This window comes from Cydia pomonella, chromosome 5 (assembly GCF_033807575.1).
Source record: "Cydia pomonella isolate Wapato2018A chromosome 5, ilCydPomo1, whole genome shotgun sequence".
Classification (NCBI taxonomy): domain Eukaryota; kingdom Metazoa; phylum Arthropoda; class Insecta; order Lepidoptera; family Tortricidae; genus Cydia; species Cydia pomonella.
This window is the reverse complement of record NC_084707.1, coordinates 10942202-10962533: the sequence shown is the minus strand read 5'-3', so window position 1 is coordinate 10962533 and position 20332 is coordinate 10942202. Positions and strand designations below refer to the sequence as shown.

Genomic DNA, 20332 nt, shown 5'->3' with positions numbered 1-20332 from the left:
TTTTATGCCAGAAATGCCTTACATTATTTTGGAAGAGAGCTGATATTCTTCAACCTGCTAGAGCGATTTTAAGACCCAACTCAAGGAAACTCACTTTAACGTTAAAAAAAACCGCATCGTATCCGTAGAAGAGCTACGATGCCACAGACAGATAGACAAACAGTGGCGTCAAACATAAAGCACCCCTCTTTTTGCGTCGGGGGTTATAAATGAGAAGCCGTGATAATTAAGCCTATTTTTTTTATTTGGTGATAGCAAATGATTATTCCACTTACAGACGAAATACGAACAGGAGCGTGATTATTATTTTTTTCTCATATAAAAACTCTTTTTTTTTTGCAAGTTCAGTCTAATGGTCGGCCTCCGCTTCGGCTGAGATCGTGATCGAATATCCGGGATTTGATATACTATCTTTCGGTATAAAATAGGTACTTACTTATGGTGCGGTATTCCTTATGGTAATGGTTCACGCGGTTTTCATTATTTGTGCATATCATTGCGATCAACGAGGATTGGAATGCTGATTTGAAAGTTATTATGCAATCTTTATAAAATAAAACCGATGGCCTTTCAAATGGTATCCTCGTTGCATTATAGACGGAGAGATGACAATCAAAAAATCAAGTCATTTTATAATAGTTTTAATATTATATCATTATTGCATACAATACGTTTTCTACTATAACCTAAATAATTAAATAAAATTCGGTTAGTATCAACCTAGATAAAAAGATAGTACAAAACACATCAACGCATTGCTTATTCATTGAATAGTAGCGCGTTGATGACTTTTCCTCTTGGCAGAAGTCAAGTTGTCATAATTTAATGGGAATAAATCATATAAAAAATGATTGAATGATGATTTAAATGAAATTAAATTATTGTAGTGAGTTCTATTAGTTAAATTATTTATATTTTTCATGCCATTTTGAAAAACACATTTAAGATTTTTTTATCGTACATATTTGTATTCTGTTATTTTATTGAACGCTCAGAGCAAATCGTTTCTGACGTTTCATAAGGAATCGCTGTTTTGACCCATTAGGAAACCAGCCATACAAGACGTGTCTTTAGATGAAGAGCTGGCAACCAAAAAAAGCGGCCAAGTGCGAGTCGAACTCGCGCATGAAGGGTTCCGTACCATTTGAGACGTATTAAAAAAATCTACTTGCTAGATCTTGTTCAACATTTTACCACTTTGGACACACATTTTACCACTTTGGAAGTGTCTCTCGCGCAAACTATTCAGTTTAGAAAAAAATGATATTAGGAACCTAAATATCATTTTTGAAGAGTCAAAGTCAAAGTCAAAGTCAAAATATTCTTTATTCAAATAGGCCTAGCAACAAGCACTTTTAAATCGTCAAATTTTACAAATATCATCTTAATCTAAATATCAGAGCAATTTATTGATGCAGTTATTATTGTTCTAAAAAAAACATTGAACTATTATAGATATGGTAAACTTAATAGTAAGAATTTCACAAAAAGATCGTCAAACATCAAAATTGTATAAAAATACTAGTCTAGAACCTTTCTAGAATAAAATCTAAATGTCAAAAAATACGGTATATATATACATTGAATTATCAATTTCATCATTAATAACATAACAATAAATAATTCATTCTTTACAATCACACTTAATCCCACGGTGTTTCATCATTCATGTAGTCTTGTGTGCTATAATAGGCTTTAGAGATAAGCTTACGTTTTACATAATTTTTAAATTTACTAACAGACAATTCAGTTATAATATTAGGAAGTTTATTGTAAAATCTTACACAATTACCCATGAAAGACCTATCCATAGATACCCCACACGTATGGGTTTGATGAAAAAATTTTTTTTTTAATTTTATGACGTATTAAAAAAAAACTACTCACTAGATCTCGTTCAAACCAATTTTCGGTGGAAGTTTGCATGGTAATGTATATCATATAGTTTTTTTAGATTTTTCATTCTGTTATTTTAGAAGTTACAGGGGGGGGGGACACACATTTTTTCACTTTGGAAGTGTCTCTCGCGCAAACTATTCAGTTTAGAAAAAAATGATATTAGAAACCTAAATATCATTTTTGAAGACCTATCCATAGATACCCCACACGTATGGGTTTGATGAAAAATTTTTTTTTTTTTTAATTTTATGACGTATTAAAAAAAAACTACTTACTAGATCTCGTTCAAACCAATTTTCGGTGGAAGTTTGCATGACAATGTATATCATATATTTTTTTTAGTTTTTTCATTCTGTTATTTTAGAAGTTACGGGGGGGGGGGGGACACACGTTTTACCACTTTGGAAGTGTCTCTCGCGCAAACTATTCATTAAAAAAAAATGATATTAGAAACCTCAATATCATTTTTGAAGACCTATCCATAGATACCCCACACGTATGGGTTTGATGAAAAAAGATTTTTTGAGTTTCAGTTCTAAGTATGGGGAACCCCCAAAATTTAATGTTTTTTTTTCTATTTTTGTGTGAACATCTTAATGCGGTTCATAGAATACATCCACTTACTAAGTTTGAACAGTATAGCTCTTATAGTTTCGGAAAAAAGTGGCTGTGACATTATCGGACAGACAGACGGACATGACGAATCTATAAGGGTTCCGTTTTTTGGTTTCGGAAAAAAGTGGCTGTGACATAATCGGACAGACAGACGGACATGACGAATCTATAAGGATTACGTTTTTTGCCATTTGGCTACGGAACCCTAAAAAGGAGTCGGGTGAAAATTGGCTCAGGGAAAAAAATGTTTAATGGGGCGAATGAAATGGAGTGATGGTTGAGAAAAGTGTATGAAGGAAACCTAGCTTTCACGCCGAAAATGTAATAGCTCGACTATTGGAGTAGTTTTGGAATTTAGAAAATAAATAATTAAGGAAAATGCGGGTTGCAGACATCTACAGGAATTTAACAAAAGTAAAAAAAAAAACGTAAGAACACAATAAATGGAAAACAATTTGGAGAAGACAAATCAGAATTTAAAATAAGGGTTAGAACTTTAAAAAATTTAGAATGAATATCAATGAAAACTTGAATCAGTCTCGAATGGGTTAAATCGAGGTGGGCGCTTAACCCCGATGTCACCTGGCGAGCCTCGTGATAAACGGGCCTGGGTCCTCAGCTGGTGGTCTCGTTGAAGCCCTCCCGGAATTTGGAAATCGACAGGAGGGTCAAAAATACATGCCGCTGAGCCTTGGCGGCAAATACGCCACACGCTATTGCACAAGTTGTTGCTAGTGAATTCACGTGGCCAGATCTGAGTGAAACGCTACCCTGGGTTTCAAAGGGGAACACCGGCGTTCACGATGTAAACTAAAATGAACACAGGATAGCACTGTCACGCCACACAAACCCTTTCGAAAACCTTTAAATTTTTGTATTCAAAATCAGCCCCCCCTCAAAAGTTACATTCTATTTTCAGGCTGCCATAAATCACATTCAAAATAGGCCAAAAGGTAAAACAAACTCATCAACGACCAATGTGATACAGCGCCATCTAATCATCAACGCCTGAATTATGAAACCGCATAGAGAGACAACAGAAAGAGAACTGAGCAAGCAAGCTGCTAGCCATTGGAGAAGTTCAAAAATAAACCGACTGATGTCGATACATATTAGCAATTTTGCTACACTATATAGTCATCAGACAGAATGTATAGCTAATATAAGTAATATCGGCTTAGGTCGGCAATGTTACATAAAATTCCATTGTCGGCGTCTCTAGAGCTTCCGCGGCATTATCGCATATTATAACGAATTTAACGAACATATTGATGTTATTTCCACGCATGTTAGAGAGAGTTGCTAATTCAGACATATGGCAGTTAAGATGTTCTGAATATAACGAACGACTAATATTCTTGTTCATGGGCTTTTTATGTTGAGAGGCATATTAATTTGTTAGGAAAGTACTTATGTTGTAATGTTGATTAGTAGGAGTGCCCTTTTATGCTCGACACGTCCTTGTGAAGACGAAGTACCCGTGTACCTCAAGTAATTATCATAAATCGTACATAAATACCTAATAGTTCCGGCTAAGAGTATATTACTATCGGGATTTTCTCATTAACAATTTTACATTTATTTTTAAGAAAATGTGTGTTAAAATGTTATACTTTACTAGTCTAAGTTTTTATTGAACGACCTACTTAAAGACTCTTAATTTGTTAAATGTTATTTACGAAATAAATAATAAATAAATAATTTATATAAATGATATTTGATGATATTTTACTTAATTTTATTTCAGTAAAAGGAGGAGGAAGGAGGATGAGATTAGTTAGATGCCGTGCATAAAACATAAGTTTCAGTATTGTACTAATTACCATTGATACCATCTCAGTGACGCTTTGTAATAAATATACCATGTCAGTGCTATTAGTTAAGTTTAAATTAAGCGTATTTTAATAAAGCTTCTTCTTTTCTATTCTAATTAGGTATTCGCTAGAGTAAGGCAATGAGTATGCATTTATAGTTTTTGTTTTGTGATCTAGTTCGGAGGGGAGGACAAAAGTGCACCCGAGGGCGAGGCAGTGGAGGGTGGCGACTCCGCCGACACGATGTCCGACCTCAAAGACGATGACGAGGACTCGGTAAGTTGAGTGCACTCCCGCTGCGGCGCCCGGCGCCCCGCGCCGCCCCGCGACCTCTCCACGAGCCTAAATAAATAGGACACTGGGGCACTAGGCTCACGGGCTGCACTAGCCTACTTAGCTTTAGTCTAGATAAGACCGATCGCTTTAAAAGTGCCGGTTTCATTAGGTGTATTCGAGCACAATCTTTAACCATGCTATACCATAAGCGCTCATACTTTGTTGCTTCTCAATTACATAGGATCGCTTCGTCCATTATCCGTAGGTTCTATCACCGCAAGAAGAGAGCAAGGGCAATGAAGAATTGAAAATACTCGCAATGTTACAAGAAGAACTCGTGAATCGAGATGACGACAAGTAAGTACATTTCATATTTTATTCAGTTTTTGGTTGGAATACTTGATTAGTTCCACTCGAAACATTTCCTTTGATACTTAAATGTGTACATGTACATAAAGCATGAATAAGCTCCAGTGTCTGTATTTAGTAGGTTGGCCGTCAGTTAGGCTTCATCATTTGCTTTGAATTAAGGTGAGGTGAGGTTTTCGATTCGATTTTCTGCTGAGCGAAATTTATTGCGGTTCAGACAATATCAGTAATAATAAATTTACAGTGTTACAGTTGCATTTACATATTTTTAATGTCATTCTTATTCTTACTGATAGTAGGTACAAGGAACACATACCTAAATGGGTATTATTTTTAACAATGTCGCTACGAATTCGAACGTACATTTGACATCTCTATAATATCGCTTAGTTATCATCCGCGCGTGCATTTCGCTCGTAGTTCTCCGTACATGTATTGGTGCGAGCGTAACGCAGGGCCAAATGATAATGATAAAAGACATCATTTAGATATAATTTTCATGTCTAAATGTAATTTGAATTGGTCTCCTAGTTCACCACAACCACCACACCCACCTGGCCACCACCTCATCTTAAGCATATTTAACGTTACGCTGTTCCATGCCCGCCAGGAGTGCCGGACGGCGCAATTTTTTTACATTTGTCCGTGTCGTGCCCTAACCGCTTCCAAGCTGAACGGGAAAAGATGACACCGGTCACAATTTCGTAAGAGATACAATGTTGACATTTATTTTAAGTGTGTTATGTGATGTAACGACTAACATTTCTATTAATGATTTGTCTTTGACTAAGTGGCTCGGCAATTGCACGGCACGACCTGGGCACGGTCCGATGTGGCGCGAGTCATTTTCACACAGCTTTTTATATTACAAACTATGAGTAGCTTAATAGATATCAAAACCAAAATTATTAATAGATGAAAGCAGCTGGCTGTCGACTGAGCGTTTATGTAACAAGCCATAAACATGAAATACGTTTTTATGGAAACACAGCTCTTACCTAGCTGATCTTGATTTATTATTTCCTGTGTTTGGAGGATGTAGATGTTGGCGTATTTTAGGGAGCTAGCGGACGCAACAACGCTTTGCCTGACATTTAAAGCGGCAGAAGTGGAGGCCGCGTACGCACGGCGCACGGACCCGTACCCGATGGCCGTGGCGGCGCCTCCCCTGCTGCTGCTGCCAGTGGTCGTGGCGCTGGTCAACTTCGCCGTGCCGCCTTCGTGGCCGCTGCGCGCCGTCTACCTCGCCTTCGTGCTCGAGACCGGCCTAATGAACGTCCTCTACTACGCGTACTTCCGATTCGCCCAGTACAAGGTTCCGTTACGCTTTATGTTAAATATTAGAGTGACCTCATATAGCCTAGTAAGTCAGCTATGAAAATCTATGAAAGTCAAAATCATTATAGGTACCTATGTTAGAGTGTGAGATAGTAAGAAGAATTAGGTATGACGCCATACAATGCAGCGATCGATGCACCTCATACCTCATTCATATTTTTGCTAATATAAGAATCGTTGGAAGCGAAAAGTTATACATGTTATTTACCCGATAATACTCGTACAAAAATAGTTTAACTTCGTATATTTATTTTATTTTATATAAATTTTGCAACTTATATGTTCGAGCTTATCTGATGATGTAGTCAGAAGCTGACAAAAGGAAGTCCTCAAGGAAAAAACGCAAACTTACCGATTCTCGATACCTTCAATAAGTTATTAATAGACACGTGCAAAAGGATAGGAAGTACAGTAACCAGATAAAATCACAGTACATCAACTCATGCACTTTTTAGGGTTCCGTAGCCAAATGGCAAAAAACGGAACCCTTATAGATTCGTCATGTCCGTCTGTCTGTCCGATTATGTCACAGCCACTTTTTTTATATTGTTGCACGGTTTGGATTTAATTTTTTTCAGGTGTAAAAGAGTTATAATAATTAATGAAAAGGACATTGGTTTACGAAAATGGTTCACGTAAAAAGTTCTGTTTCGTCCTGGGAACGTAATTATCTCCATGCGTTAGGCCCCTTAGACGTCCGTTGTTATCACCAGACAACGGACCGTCAATAAACGGATATCCTTGTATACATGTAGGTAATATTTTTTACCGGACGGATTTTAGCTTCGAGTGCCGTATGTATATGCTCCAGGTTTGAATAAGTCGAAAAGAAACTCATATTGGCATTACTATTTGTAAAAAAAGCAAAAAAAAAACAGAAAAACGTAAAAGGTAAAGGTATTGGAAAGGGAAAAATATGGTGCATTTCATCCTCTTTATTTTATTTTTTATCCCAATTCCCGCAGTACAGCGGTGGATTCATTTATATTAATTAAGCAAAAGCGCAAGTAGACGGCGTCTAATTACAATACATAAATATCTACATACATGATACACCAATACACTGGCATGGATGACTGCTCATTCTTACACCGGATCGGTGTTCGTTAAATTAGGCCGCCGGACAAGTGTCCGGTGCATGTACACACATTCATAAATAATAAGCCTTACAATACAAGTCCGGCAAAAAAAGGGTAGGACGTTTACAAGCGGCCTTAGAGTACAGTACTTTACTATAATGGAATAAGGAGCTAAATTGTAAACTAACTTTTTATGTCAACTATACAGGAAGTCAAGTGGAAATAGGAAATGAAATGAGACTAGGAAGTGGTACAAGAACATATTAAGTAGAATCACTGTATAATACGATGTCAATGCCTCGCCTATAATGCTTTCGGTCTATAAGGTCATCGTTAAATAAATATGCAAATTTTTATAAGAGTAGTTTTGATGTTTTCGTCTGAACAGACAAGTATACGTACCTACAAAAACGTCACAGTACAGGTCGTCTATTCCATAGATATATGAAGTGACGCAATCGACGCCAATATCTGAAGTGATGCCAATGTCCCAATTCCATAGGTACAAAATTTTATCATCGCCCTCTTTCATTGCTGTCATTGGCCGACTGACCAATCGACGAGATTTTTTTGATTCTATTATTTTAAGATGCAAAATAATGGATCAAAAATATTGTGGCAAAAAGCCAGGACAACGCAAGGAAGTTGATGAACTTAAGATCCATATATGCACTTACATTATTACTAAAACTATTACCCGCTTGTCAATAATCGTCAGGGCTCTTCTTTTTAATATAATCATTCTTGTTCCAGAAAAAGTCCGTGAGTCCATACTGGAAATTGATATGCGGCACGTTTAACATAGCTATGTTCGTAGCCGCAAATATTGCTCCCTTGGTAAGTATTATATTTGCTTCTATCTTCGCGCGGGTTCTGAAGACGGGAACAGGAATCTCCTTCGATATACATTTTAATACTTATAACAAATTATTATATTTAGTAAGTAAGTATTATATTTGCTTCTATCTTCGCGCCGGTTCTGGAGACGGAGACGGGAACAGGAATCTCCTTCGGTATACATTTTTATACTTATAACAAATTATTTTAATTTTAAAAAAAGTTCACTGAATTTATAAAATAAAACTTATGCTCGTGGATGGGGACTGAAGATTAATATTTATTCCCTAATAAAAGTAAAATAATATATTATAATAAGACGGACACTTACCAAATAAACATAAAATTATAAACGCCATACCAGTAAATAATTATGAATAACGTGAATATCAAACGTAGGTACCTACTGAAATTACAACGGTCGTTAAATAGTTACAGTGTTTAGATATTATGTGCCTACCCTTGTAACTGAGAAAAAAAAACCGGCCAGTTAAGAGCATATCGAACCATGCTCAGTGTAAGGTTCCGTAATTGTTCCAGCGTCACAAGGGCCAACCCCATTTCTAAAATACAAATATATGTTGTCAAAAAATAACTGCAGTCTGCGGTTTTCCAATAATTTGCTTTAACGTGCTTTATTTCGTGCATGTTGTGAAATCAGTTATTAGAAATACAGTCAACATATCCTATTGTATGTTCCAGATAATCTGCGGAAACTACGAGGCCGCCATCGGCGACGACAGCCCACGTCCGGACTCGATCGTGCAAGGCGGCGCTCGGCGCTGCATACATCCCTCTTACTATTATCACGTAAAGCCTCTACTTTCACTAATTCTATTGTAAATTACGTTATGGATTGAACAATGCCTTTGTTTGATGGGAATATCATAGTTATGTCATGTGTGTATTTTTTTGTTAACTTTTTCTGTTAAGCCGAAAACTCTCCAAAACAAATCACTTAGATGTAGACCGGAAACAGGCGGGCTGTCGATCACGTGTTGCATTCATTCAGCCCAATTCCCTGAATTTGGACTTGCAGGTTACTGTCTCGGCAGCATTCCCACACGATTCTCCTCAAAACTTCTTGTTTTCCTGCAGAACAGGACATCTTTAAGATCGACGTCCTTTAGTTCGTTTTTTTTCTGTCCCGAATGTATTATATCGTGATGCCGCATACATCCTCCTTACCACAGTGTGGACAGGAGGCATCTCTTCTTATTTCCTTTACCAGATGTCTGTTGAGAGTAGTATAATACAGTAATAATACCTCTATATACGATACTAGCTATATAATATACTAGCTATAGACCTCGCGATAAGATCGATACGCTTAAAATAAGTATGAACAAAAAAAATATTTCGCTGAGCCATTTTCAGAGCGTACTCCCAATGGTTTTATGTGCCATAGATCATAATGGCACTTAAGTCCTTTATGCCAATTTCAGAAAAAAAGAAACGACAGGAAAATTTTATGTAGCTACTGAACCTGCTTACAAAATTTCACAAGATTCAGTTGAAAATTGCGACTTATAGAGAAGAACATCCGGACATACAAAAGCAAATTGCCCGACGGCCCGATTCGAAGAATGATTAAGACACGTTTAAAATCTTGGAAAGATCTTTAAAAGATTGATAACTAAACCACATGTCAAATTTGACGTTTATTTTGATTCCGCTGTGATCCCAGTAAGATCTATCTACGATATTTCTAACGTCAAAGTCACATTGGTTGCCCGAATCGAGCTGCTTCTGTCAATTATTTATTTATTACAAAAAGTTATACAGCATAACAGTTATAAACTAAAGCACTGTACAAATGAAAAGATATTAAATAATATTCGAGACTGTACGCGTTCTCGGGACAGCAAGCAGATTTGTATTACGCGGCCTAAGAAGGTTTTTGGACACAAATGGGACAGCAAGATTTACGATTCGTGCTACCAATTCGGGAATTCGGCAATTATACGACATACAAACGATATTTAATCGAGAACTTATCTAAACCAGAACTTGTCCTTATGGTATCTCATTCTTCGAATCGGGCCGCGAGTCAAAACATAGACCTTCGCTAACGTTCCGGTCAATAATAAAATGTATAGTACCTACATGTCGTGGCCAGATCATACAATATGATAATTTTATGAAATGCCATTTTAGAATTGATCACTTCATCATATGGTTATTGGCTAAGTTAGGTTAGGTTTGACTTGTTGGTTGTTTTAGGTTGATGTGGCCAACCTATCATTTCATGATATGATTGCAACATCATGAAGTGATCAATTAAGATATGGCCACTACATACATACTTACTGCCTGAACAATGTTGTAATCTGAAGGTAGTATTGCGATTTTCAAAGGAACGACAACGCGCAAGTGTTGCGAGAGCTCTGTTCTGGGTGAACTATTAGTTAACAGTATGTTATCTGTTTTCCAGATAGGCGCAGGCGCTCTCTGCGGAGCTTTATGGGTGTCGCCGCTGTCGGGCGGGGCGCGCGCGCTGTTCCTGGTGGCGCTGGCGGCGGCGCACGCGGCGCCCGCGGCGCTGCAGCCCGCGCTGCTGCACCGACGCGCCAGCCTCGACCGCGACCCCTACACATCCAGCTTCAACGCCTCAGCTGACTACAACGAGACCGTTTATGACATACTGTTAGTGCTCATGTATTCTGCTTTCAAAACACTGCAGATACCTACCTAGATCGGTGAAATATCCTAGTTAAAATTTGGTAGGTACACATATTCTGGTAAACCAGTTTATACGAAAATGAGAAATAAAACTTTCTCTGAGAGAAGTCAGAGTCTTTTCCGCCTACATTTTTCAAATTTGCCCCCTTTTTAGGGTTCCGTAGTCAACTAGCAATCCTTATAGTTTTACCATGTCCATCTGTATGTTCGTCCGCGGCTATGGTCTGTGATCATTTGTACTAGAAAGCTGCAATTTTGCATGTATATATGAATCAGCATGCATGGTGGCAGAACAGTAAAATATTATTGGGGTACCTCTCATACAAAATCAATTTTATTTTTATTTTTTAACCCAGTGGTGCGGGGTATCGTTGGATAGGTCTATCAAAATGAATAGATATTTCAAAACTGTAGGTTTGGTAGAAAATGGTTGTAAGAGAACCATTTTTTGATAAAGTAAATATTTTCGGAGAGAATCACTCCGAAATAAAAAAAATATGCCTCCTCCCCTCTAACTTTTGAGCCATGGGTATGAAAAAACTCGTAAAACAAAAATTTTATAAATACTTTCAATAATGAAAATTATAGAGAGCATTATCGGTCCAGCCGTTATTGAGTTATTGCAAAAAGTCTTCCTAGTAAAATGATGTACAGTGTTGCGTAGGTACTCCTTTACGAGTATACTTACTAACAGCTCCCGTTTAGCCTATTCTGACAGAATGCTAACTATGGAACCCTACACTGAGCATGGCTCGACATACTCTTGGCCGATTTTTTACAAGCTTTTATTTTACCTGCAATGTTTGTATGTATGTATGTTCAGGTCGAATCTTGCATGCTAAATTAGACCCACTTCCCATTATTCGATTGAGCTAAAACTTCACATACTTACTCGTAGATATATGTATAAGTTGGGTGACAATGCAATATTATAGTATAACTGAGCTGATCTGATGGTGGTCATAGGAATTCTGTGATAAAATAATTGTCTTCAGGTCTGTTAGAATTATCTCGATTGACAATAAACTTTTCTACTGACAAATTAGTTTCGAGGCGTGAAAATGAACCGCGAGTTTTTCATTTGTAAATACTTCAAAACGTGGGTGTAATTTTCTATTTCGGTAAACGTTTCGGTAAATGCTTTTGATTCCTAATAATACATATTTAACTACTTACTTACCAAAATACTATTATCAGCCCAACCCATTTCAATCTTAGTTGGTAAATACACAGTGGTCGAGTCCTCCTATTAGGTATGAAGTACCTGTGTCAGGAGACCTCGCTCTTCCAGATTACAGATTTAGATCTACACTAAGAGAAGTTTTGATATTAACATTATAATTTTACAATGAAATTACAAATTGATAAAGTTTACAAAATTTACATTTGATTATAATTGTCTTAATCCTGCACTTTTTTCTAACTAACTCGATCACCAGTAGGTATATTGTTTACATTTTTTCTCATGCCAGAACACGAAAGATCTACAAATAAATAGCAATAAATCATCGCTTTAACTACATTACTTGGGTGATTCATGATTCAGTTAGGCGCGTTGATGGAATAAAGCATTCCTTAACGCGTTCCTTGCGCCCACTTTGCGACATTGTTAGAATTATATCCAACGTTGCCTAACACTAAGAATATTCCAACTCGACAGTTTGCTCTGCTATCCTTTAACTAACTCGATCTCGAGATCTCTAACAACTATGCGTACCTACTCAAAGATCAAAATTGTAGTTCATTCGAGGCAATGTACTAGCCAAGCGTGGTGAATAAGGTTACCTATCTCTATGACGTGACGCTGCGTACCTATATATACATAAAATACCTATGTCGATACCGGTATTTTATGTATCACTACATCCAAAGATTCATTGATTGTACAAGACGTATAAAGTCCAAGGCTAAATCGTGCTTTAGATTAGTCAGCGAATGCAGATGGCGCTATACGGCTCTGTACGTCATGCGTTAAATCTGGTTATCAAAATTGACGTTTGACAATCCGGTAACGGAAAATTTATGGCGCCTATGTTCTTCAGCTGCATGTCAAACAGCGCGAGTAGGATTTAGAGTTTAAATTACTATATGACACATTTTAATAATTGTAATATTTTTTCCAGTTCCATGTCATGGCAACCACTCTTTCGGGTGAAGATAATTAGTGGATACTCGGGTTGTGTGTACAATTTTTGAGACGATAGATTTTAACTACCTATAATACCTATACCAACAATACAGAAAGGCAGTTTGTTTTTGTGTCAGTCATCTATAGGTACAATAAATGCATTAGCATTATAGATATGGCATTGCGTATAAATATACAATCATAAATGGTAATATTATATTTTCCAGGGCGCAAATCCACCTCGGCCGACATATCCTCATGCTGTTCTTCATAGTGATCGCGTTACTCATACTGAACAGATATGTAAGTAAAGATCCATAGTTATGCTTCACAGGGCCGTGTTTATCTACTACAAAAGTAGATAGTAGTAGTAGGGTTGTCAAATACAATTGGTACGAGTATTATCAACCGTACGTTTATTACTATATGCTAGTTCACACTCGTACTAATGACGATGAATAATTCGCTGCAATTAAGACTTGATTTGTGCACTATGGTACTTAATACCATGGATTCTTCTGCCAAGCGAAGCACAAGGACACTACCAACCTTTTCTCGAAGTGCTTCGTTGTTTTTTTGAACCCTCATAAGTAACTTGGGTTTGGATTTTCCAGATAAACAAAATTCTCGGGATGTGATGTTATTAATAGTGGAACTATTCAATATAAAAAGTTTCAATTTCATAGCTTTTTATGCTCTAGATTGTATTGATATGTAAAAAAAAGTCCGATTTGGTCACTGACTCACTCACTCATTCACTGATGATCATCAAAACTCTTAGAGAAGGTAAACGTTTAATTACGCTATTTTGTTGCTTGCGTTGACAATAGGATTGTCAATATGCTATGATAAAAAATAATTCGGCGCCTGGCCACATGTCCACAGCGCCTACTCGTCGTGGAGATTTACGACGCCGCACAGTGGAAATTCACAGCATCGCATTGTAAGAAGAGTCTATTGCGATAATAGAAATTACGAGTTTTTGGAATCTCAAGAGTGAATAACATTAATGTAACATATGTACAATATTATAACATACCTATAAACAGTGCATTCGTCCGAACTCTGGCTGTAAACAAGCCATTTTTGGCTTAGCAGTTAAGAAACATGAAATTCTGCGATTAATTTAATGTTTAGAACTTCAATAAATAAAAAAATGTTAATGATCTTATCAGTGGTCTAAGAACACTCCAGAGTTAACATTTTGGGTGAGTTGAAGAGTCTGTACTTTCAAAGAGCCATATGCGGCACGCGAGCCGCGGTTTGTCGATCCCTGCCTTAGTAAATATCTTCACGAATGTATGAAATTAACCATTAGAAATCTTAAATAACCAATTGGGTGAATCAACTTTTTTTGTTTTGTTATCCTGTCCCGTTGTCCAAGGGACAACAGTGGCACAGTTTGTTTGAAGAGACGTTGTATGCCGTTCTATTAACATGCTTAGTAGGGGGCCCATTATGGACATTGGTTATAACGACAACAAAAACGCAAGTTTGATACATTTAAGTACCATAAAACCAGTATTTCAATGAACTTTTGTCCCCTGGACAACTAATCGTAACCATGGCAACGAGTGACGCTAAAAAGTTGATTCTCCCAATTAATAATAATGAAAATTATAGATATGTCGGGGTATCGGGGGGCCGAACAGGCGTGTCTGAAGGCGTGTCTGACATATTGATGTCGTGTGGGCGTGCACGTGCAGGTTTCCACGAAATAATAAATCTCACGATACAATCAAATCACTGTATTCCTTGTTTTAATTAACTAACACCAAAAATATTCGATGATTACAGAAATAAATCACGATTAAGAGCCAATGGGTTTGTAAGCGACCATCTCGTGCGGGGCGCTGTCAACGAATGACGACCCGAGCCGCCATGACACTTACAACTCCATTCGGGATTACCCGCTCTTAGAATCTATCAACTTGTCAATGTCAATAACAATCACAATAACCCGTTTAAATAATTTTACAATACTATTAAACAAATAATCGAATCAAATAAAGCGCGCGCCGTTAGATATAATACCTCTACTTGATTATAAGAGGTTACCTGTATGGGGGTTGATATTTTGGCAATATTTTATTTCCCCAGTAACAACAATAAATAAACGGAAACCGAGATTAATAGTTCCGTACTTAGGGGTAACCCTGAGCTTAGCTATTTATAGTGTTTGTTTGGTTTTAGATGGAGTCGCTGGAGCGCGCGCGTCACTCGCGCGGCGAGCGTATGCGCGGCCAGGCCGAGCAGGCGGCCGACCTGCGGCGTCGAAACCAGGTACAGTATAACCCCGTAATTATTACCTCCATATTCGTAAAACTAAATGACTCTATACTTAGCATTTTGTCACAAATACAAAAGTCAAGCAGACGGATATCACTCACACACAACGAAGTCAATTCTTATACGTAGGTGTTACCATTAAAAAGCCGTATTTAATGGTCCCGCGAGAAATGCCATTTTTTAATTTTTGTTCAGATGCGTCCTGACCTATCTAAGGTGAAATAAAAAAAATGGTTCTGCATGTTTTTTTATTTGAATATTCGGACAGGCAGTGAGTTGATTTAAAGGCGAAGGTTATCAGTATACAGTCATGAATTATTAAAAAACAATAAGGTTGTAAATTACTGTAAATATTATCATAAGCAGGTTTGTAAGTAAGTATTATGTTACAAAATATTTCATTTTTAAAGCAGTAAATATTTAAATATATTTTATGGCTTTATATTTAAATATATTTCTCTCAAATATGTGCGGAAATAATATACCTATGTAGTTATACAAAAGCAAACGATGCATCGGGCACATCTATTCTGTTCTGGCCAATATGTATCTAGAAGTTGAGCGTATCTACGGTAATAACTACCCTACGGTACTAAGTACCTATTGAAGACAGACTAATCGCGGGCTCCACAGAAATTGTGGCTCTCGCGTATTCTTGTAGAATAAGAGCGCAACCGCTCTTTTCTGTTGCGTGCGGTGGCGTCCACACAGGCTCAAATTATATGACTGCGGTCAGACTCAACTCCGTCAAACTATTTAATACATTTAGTATGGTTTGACGGAGTAACAATAGAGTACAATGGAGACCCACACATTTAACAATAGAGAACATAGGCTATTGTATCGTAGTATAAGAAAGTTTAGGATGCAACTGATTGGTGTGTCTTGAAGCTGTGCCTGTGGATTGTCAAAGTAAACTTTGTAGCCACAGTAAATTCACTGCCATCCTTCGATACATGATGAATACTTTTAGAACGCCATTTGACTTTAATCCTTATTCATTCACTGATATGTGTTAAATTTGTTAAATATCAAAAAGTGCTGCCATCTTACCGAGCATAGGTCACAGGTATGGCGCCATCACTAGAAAATATTTTTTTCTAAATCTCTAGTGTTGGTACGGTTACAGACCATTTCGTATTTTTATTATACTTATTAATAAAATAAAATTATTTGAACAGATTACATCGCATTTAATGAATTTAAAATACATCCCGTCGATTCTATCCAGCGAACGAAAAAACATAGAAGACTAACGTCAAACAAATTATCAGCGTAAAAGTGGCCCCACTATTAAAACACGCAATACTCATAACGGACCAATTGCAACTCGTCAAAGTTCAGGTCTTGTTTTCTTCGACGAAACTTCATTTGACCATGATTAGTCAATTTAAACCACCCGAATTACGATTGGTCTATTATAAAATGAGGCGCTGTGATTGGCTGTAGCGTTGTCACTTGAAAATACATGTCAATGGAAACCAACTCTAGGTAGACGGTTTCATGCAATATAATAGAACATGTTTTAAATGCAATATTTTTGTAGGATAATTTATTATTTTATTTTAAGGGCTTATTATTTGTTCGATGTTTAAAGGCAATTAAGGTTTCGTAATACATTGTGTATTAATACATTGTGTTGTTCATCTTATAGGGCACCTGCGACGTTTAGTTAGGTGGCACATAAATATGTCAGATGTAAATTTGGTAGGTCAAAATTGGAAAAATACAGCTGGCATTTGGGATTTTTTGTTAATTATCAATCGCTGTTTTTAACCTTTTACACAGCTCGTGAACGACGGGAGACTGAGGAAAAATATATGAAATTCACCTCCGTCAAAATTACATTGTGCAAAACTAACCCCGTAAAAAAGTGTGGCGCGTATTTAACGGAGTATCTAACAAGGAAAGGTACCCAACTGTCCGGTTCCGATTTGATTTATATTTATATATGTTATAGAGTAGTCTAAAATAACGGACACGTATTTTTTTTAAGCTGCCCAAAGTCAACCTATTGGGAGAAATTGTCCTCCAAAGTACTAAATCTTCTAACTCCTGTAGAAAGTGATGCTGAAGCAACTTGCTAGTTAATGGCTGGTTTGAGTATATGTTTGAAAGAAGCAAAAAATAATGAGCACGTGTTTTGTTATATCGGCTAAAACTCATTTTTTCCTAAAAAAATCGACATTCAAAGTTTTATAATATCTTATCGCTAAAGTTACACATAAAGACGGGTGTTTTTTTTTGAGGAAAACTTGAGTTTAAGCAGATATAACAAAACACGTGTACATTATTTTTTCCTGTTCTCAAACATATACTCAAACAAGTCATTAACTAGCAAGTTGCTCGAGCATCACTTTCTATAGGAGTTGGAAGATTTAGTAAGTTTTTAGTACTTTGGAGGACAATTTCTCCCAATAGATTGAGTTTGGGCAGCTAAAAAAAAAATACGTGTCTGTTATTTTAGACTACTCTATAACATATATAAATATAAATCAAATCGGAACCGGATAGTTGGGTACCTTTCCTTGTAAGTAATTGAATTCGAGTTTAAAAATAGTAATGGATACTTAAACGAGTAGGTTAGAACCAAAATCAGAGCCATATAAATCTCAATATGAGTTGTATTTTAATGTCGTTACAGCTAATGTTTTAGTATAGGCATATACCAAAAAAATAAAATATTTTCAACAAAAGCTTAGACTACTTTAAGGAGCCTTTTTTAAAATAACGACCAGCTATTATTTTTAAAAATAAGCTCTTAACAAACAAAAACATATACATCCCCTTATTCATAAACGTGTATTAAAGTTACGATGCCGCTAATAATCTTTTGTCCCTTTCCGACGCATCGGTATGATGGAAAGGGACAAACGATTATTAGCGGCATCGTAACTTTAGTACACGTTTATGAATAAGGGGGTTAAAATTTGGATCATGGTTACAACTTTAGATTCTTCTACTCATCTTAGCGTTTACCCAGTTGCATTCTAAAGATGCCGCCTGGGGTCCACTTTGAAACCCTAATTCGAAGAATAGGCTCCGTCACTAGTTTTTACGAAAAAAAAGAACCAAATGACCTTCTGACGTCTGTGCCATGTGTTACCTATCGCTACTACCAACTTTGTCCGAAGTTTCATTTGCCAAATTTTAATTTGCCTGAACGCGGTTTTTTCGAAAGTTGTCGGATTTCAGAAGGGTCACAAACCTAACCTAACCTTATGACTACTACAGGATGCCTTTTTCATAATTTAGAATAATTACTGCTTGAAAAAACACACGGTCGATGATATAAAAATTTGGCAAAAAATTTTCGAGTTGCGAGAATACCGGTACATGATAAATGATGTTTTATAAATAACTTCCAACTCATTAGCACTAACCGGGATTTGAATCTGAGATATGCGGCTCAAAAGTTTCTTTACCGCTAGGGTTAGGCCACCAACGCTTCTTTTTATACTATAAGATGCCAAGTTATTATTTTAGAAGCCCATTACCTATTATCTCAGGTTTTTTTGTTTATTTTTGGTAGGCTTAATTTAGCTGTCAGTTATTAATAGTATGATGGCTACTGTTTGGTGCTTATCTAAACTAGTGGCTCTGTGAGCTGTAGACCTCGCGTTACGCTTAGAAAATATAAAAGTGAAAAATACTTAGTTCATTGATGGGTAATTCCACGCGACTGTAACGTCAGTTACCAATTCTTTCGTGTGTTCTTACATTAATTAAGTAAATTTAAGTATCCAGATATCTACCTGTAGGGCTACGCCAGACATACAGACACTTAAATTTGCTTAATTAATGTAAGAACACACGAAAAAATTGGTAACTGAAGTTACAGTCTCGTGAAATTACCCTGATTCGTTATGTGAATTCACAATGGTCTTAAGCGCCATAGACGCTATTGTATTTCAAAAGCTGGATCGTCCAAAAAATATATATTTACTCATAGAATCTGATCACAAAATTTCACGAGTATCGGTTAAGAATTGCGATCTGTAGAGGAGTACACCCGGACATAAGAACGGCCAAAACGGAGACCTTCGCTAACACTTCAGTCAATTAATTGGCGCTAAAATATTAATAAACATCCAAATTATATTAGTACATGCCTAATAAATGCTGCTGTTACATAATTTTAGATGCCAGTTAAAAATATAAGCCAATAAGAATGAATACAAATTCAAATATAAGGCTGGTTATACATGCAAAATGGGTTCGTAAAGATTTATAACTAGATAGTTACATTAAAATAATTTTAAGTAACAAAAAAATTATAACAAATCAAAAATAAATATTTGGGGGGCAATCTTAACCAGATAAGATAAGATAAGAATAATTGATTAGCACAAAAAGAACATAAATCATCATACACAAATTAATATACAGCGTGACCTTAGCCATTGGGCAAACCCTGAAATCCCACTTAGGGTTACTTCTCAGGAATGCTCTGACGTTAATATTTTTTTAATTAGAACAAAAGATAAAAAAAAAATTCGAACAAAAGTTATTTGCAATAATCGACAACAAAAAGAAACACACTGTGTTAATCTTTGGCAGTGTTTTTGACAATTTGTTCGAAATATTTGAAAATGATGACATTTTTCAAAAGTCAGAAGCTTGTGTGTCATAAATAAAAAAATATAATCAAAAAGGTCGAAGAAGGTTCCATACTATTCTTTGAGGACATTACCTTAGGAGCTACTAACACATACAGGTTGCTCCAAAGTAAAAAAAAGCGGCCAAGTGCGAGTCGGACTCGCCCATGAAGGGTTCCGTACCATTTATGACGTATTAAAAAAAAATACTACCTACTGGTTTGAACGAGATCTAGCGTTCAAACCAATTTTCGGTGGAAGTTTGCATGGTAATGTATATCATATATTTTTTTTAGATTTTTCATTCTGTTATTGTAGAAGTTACAGGGGGGGGGGGGGCACGTTTTTTCACTTTGGAAGTGTCTCTCGCGCAAACTATTAAGTTTAGAAAAAAATGATATTAGAAAC

The 20332-nt window shown here is 36.5% G+C and overlaps 1 protein-coding gene across 2 annotated transcripts in view; it reads left to right on the top strand.

Moving 5' to 3' along the window:
• Positions 1 to 20332, top strand: part of LOC133518260 (adenylate cyclase type 8) — a 61868-nt gene that overhangs the window by 17397 nt on the left and 24139 nt on the right. For both annotated transcript variants that reach the window (XM_061851894.1, XM_061851893.1), the window contains exons 9-16: positions 4506 to 4604; positions 4870 to 4961; positions 6033 to 6288; positions 8144 to 8227; positions 8930 to 9037; positions 10662 to 10873; positions 13265 to 13340; positions 15231 to 15320. In XM_061851894.1, coding sequence (XP_061707878.1) covers positions 4506 to 4604; positions 4870 to 4961; positions 6033 to 6288; positions 8144 to 8227; positions 8930 to 9037; positions 10662 to 10873; positions 13265 to 13340; positions 15231 to 15320 — 1017 coding nt within the window. The remainder of the gene's footprint in view (positions 1 to 4505; positions 4605 to 4869; positions 4962 to 6032; positions 6289 to 8143; positions 8228 to 8929; positions 9038 to 10661; positions 10874 to 13264; positions 13341 to 15230; positions 15321 to 20332) is intronic.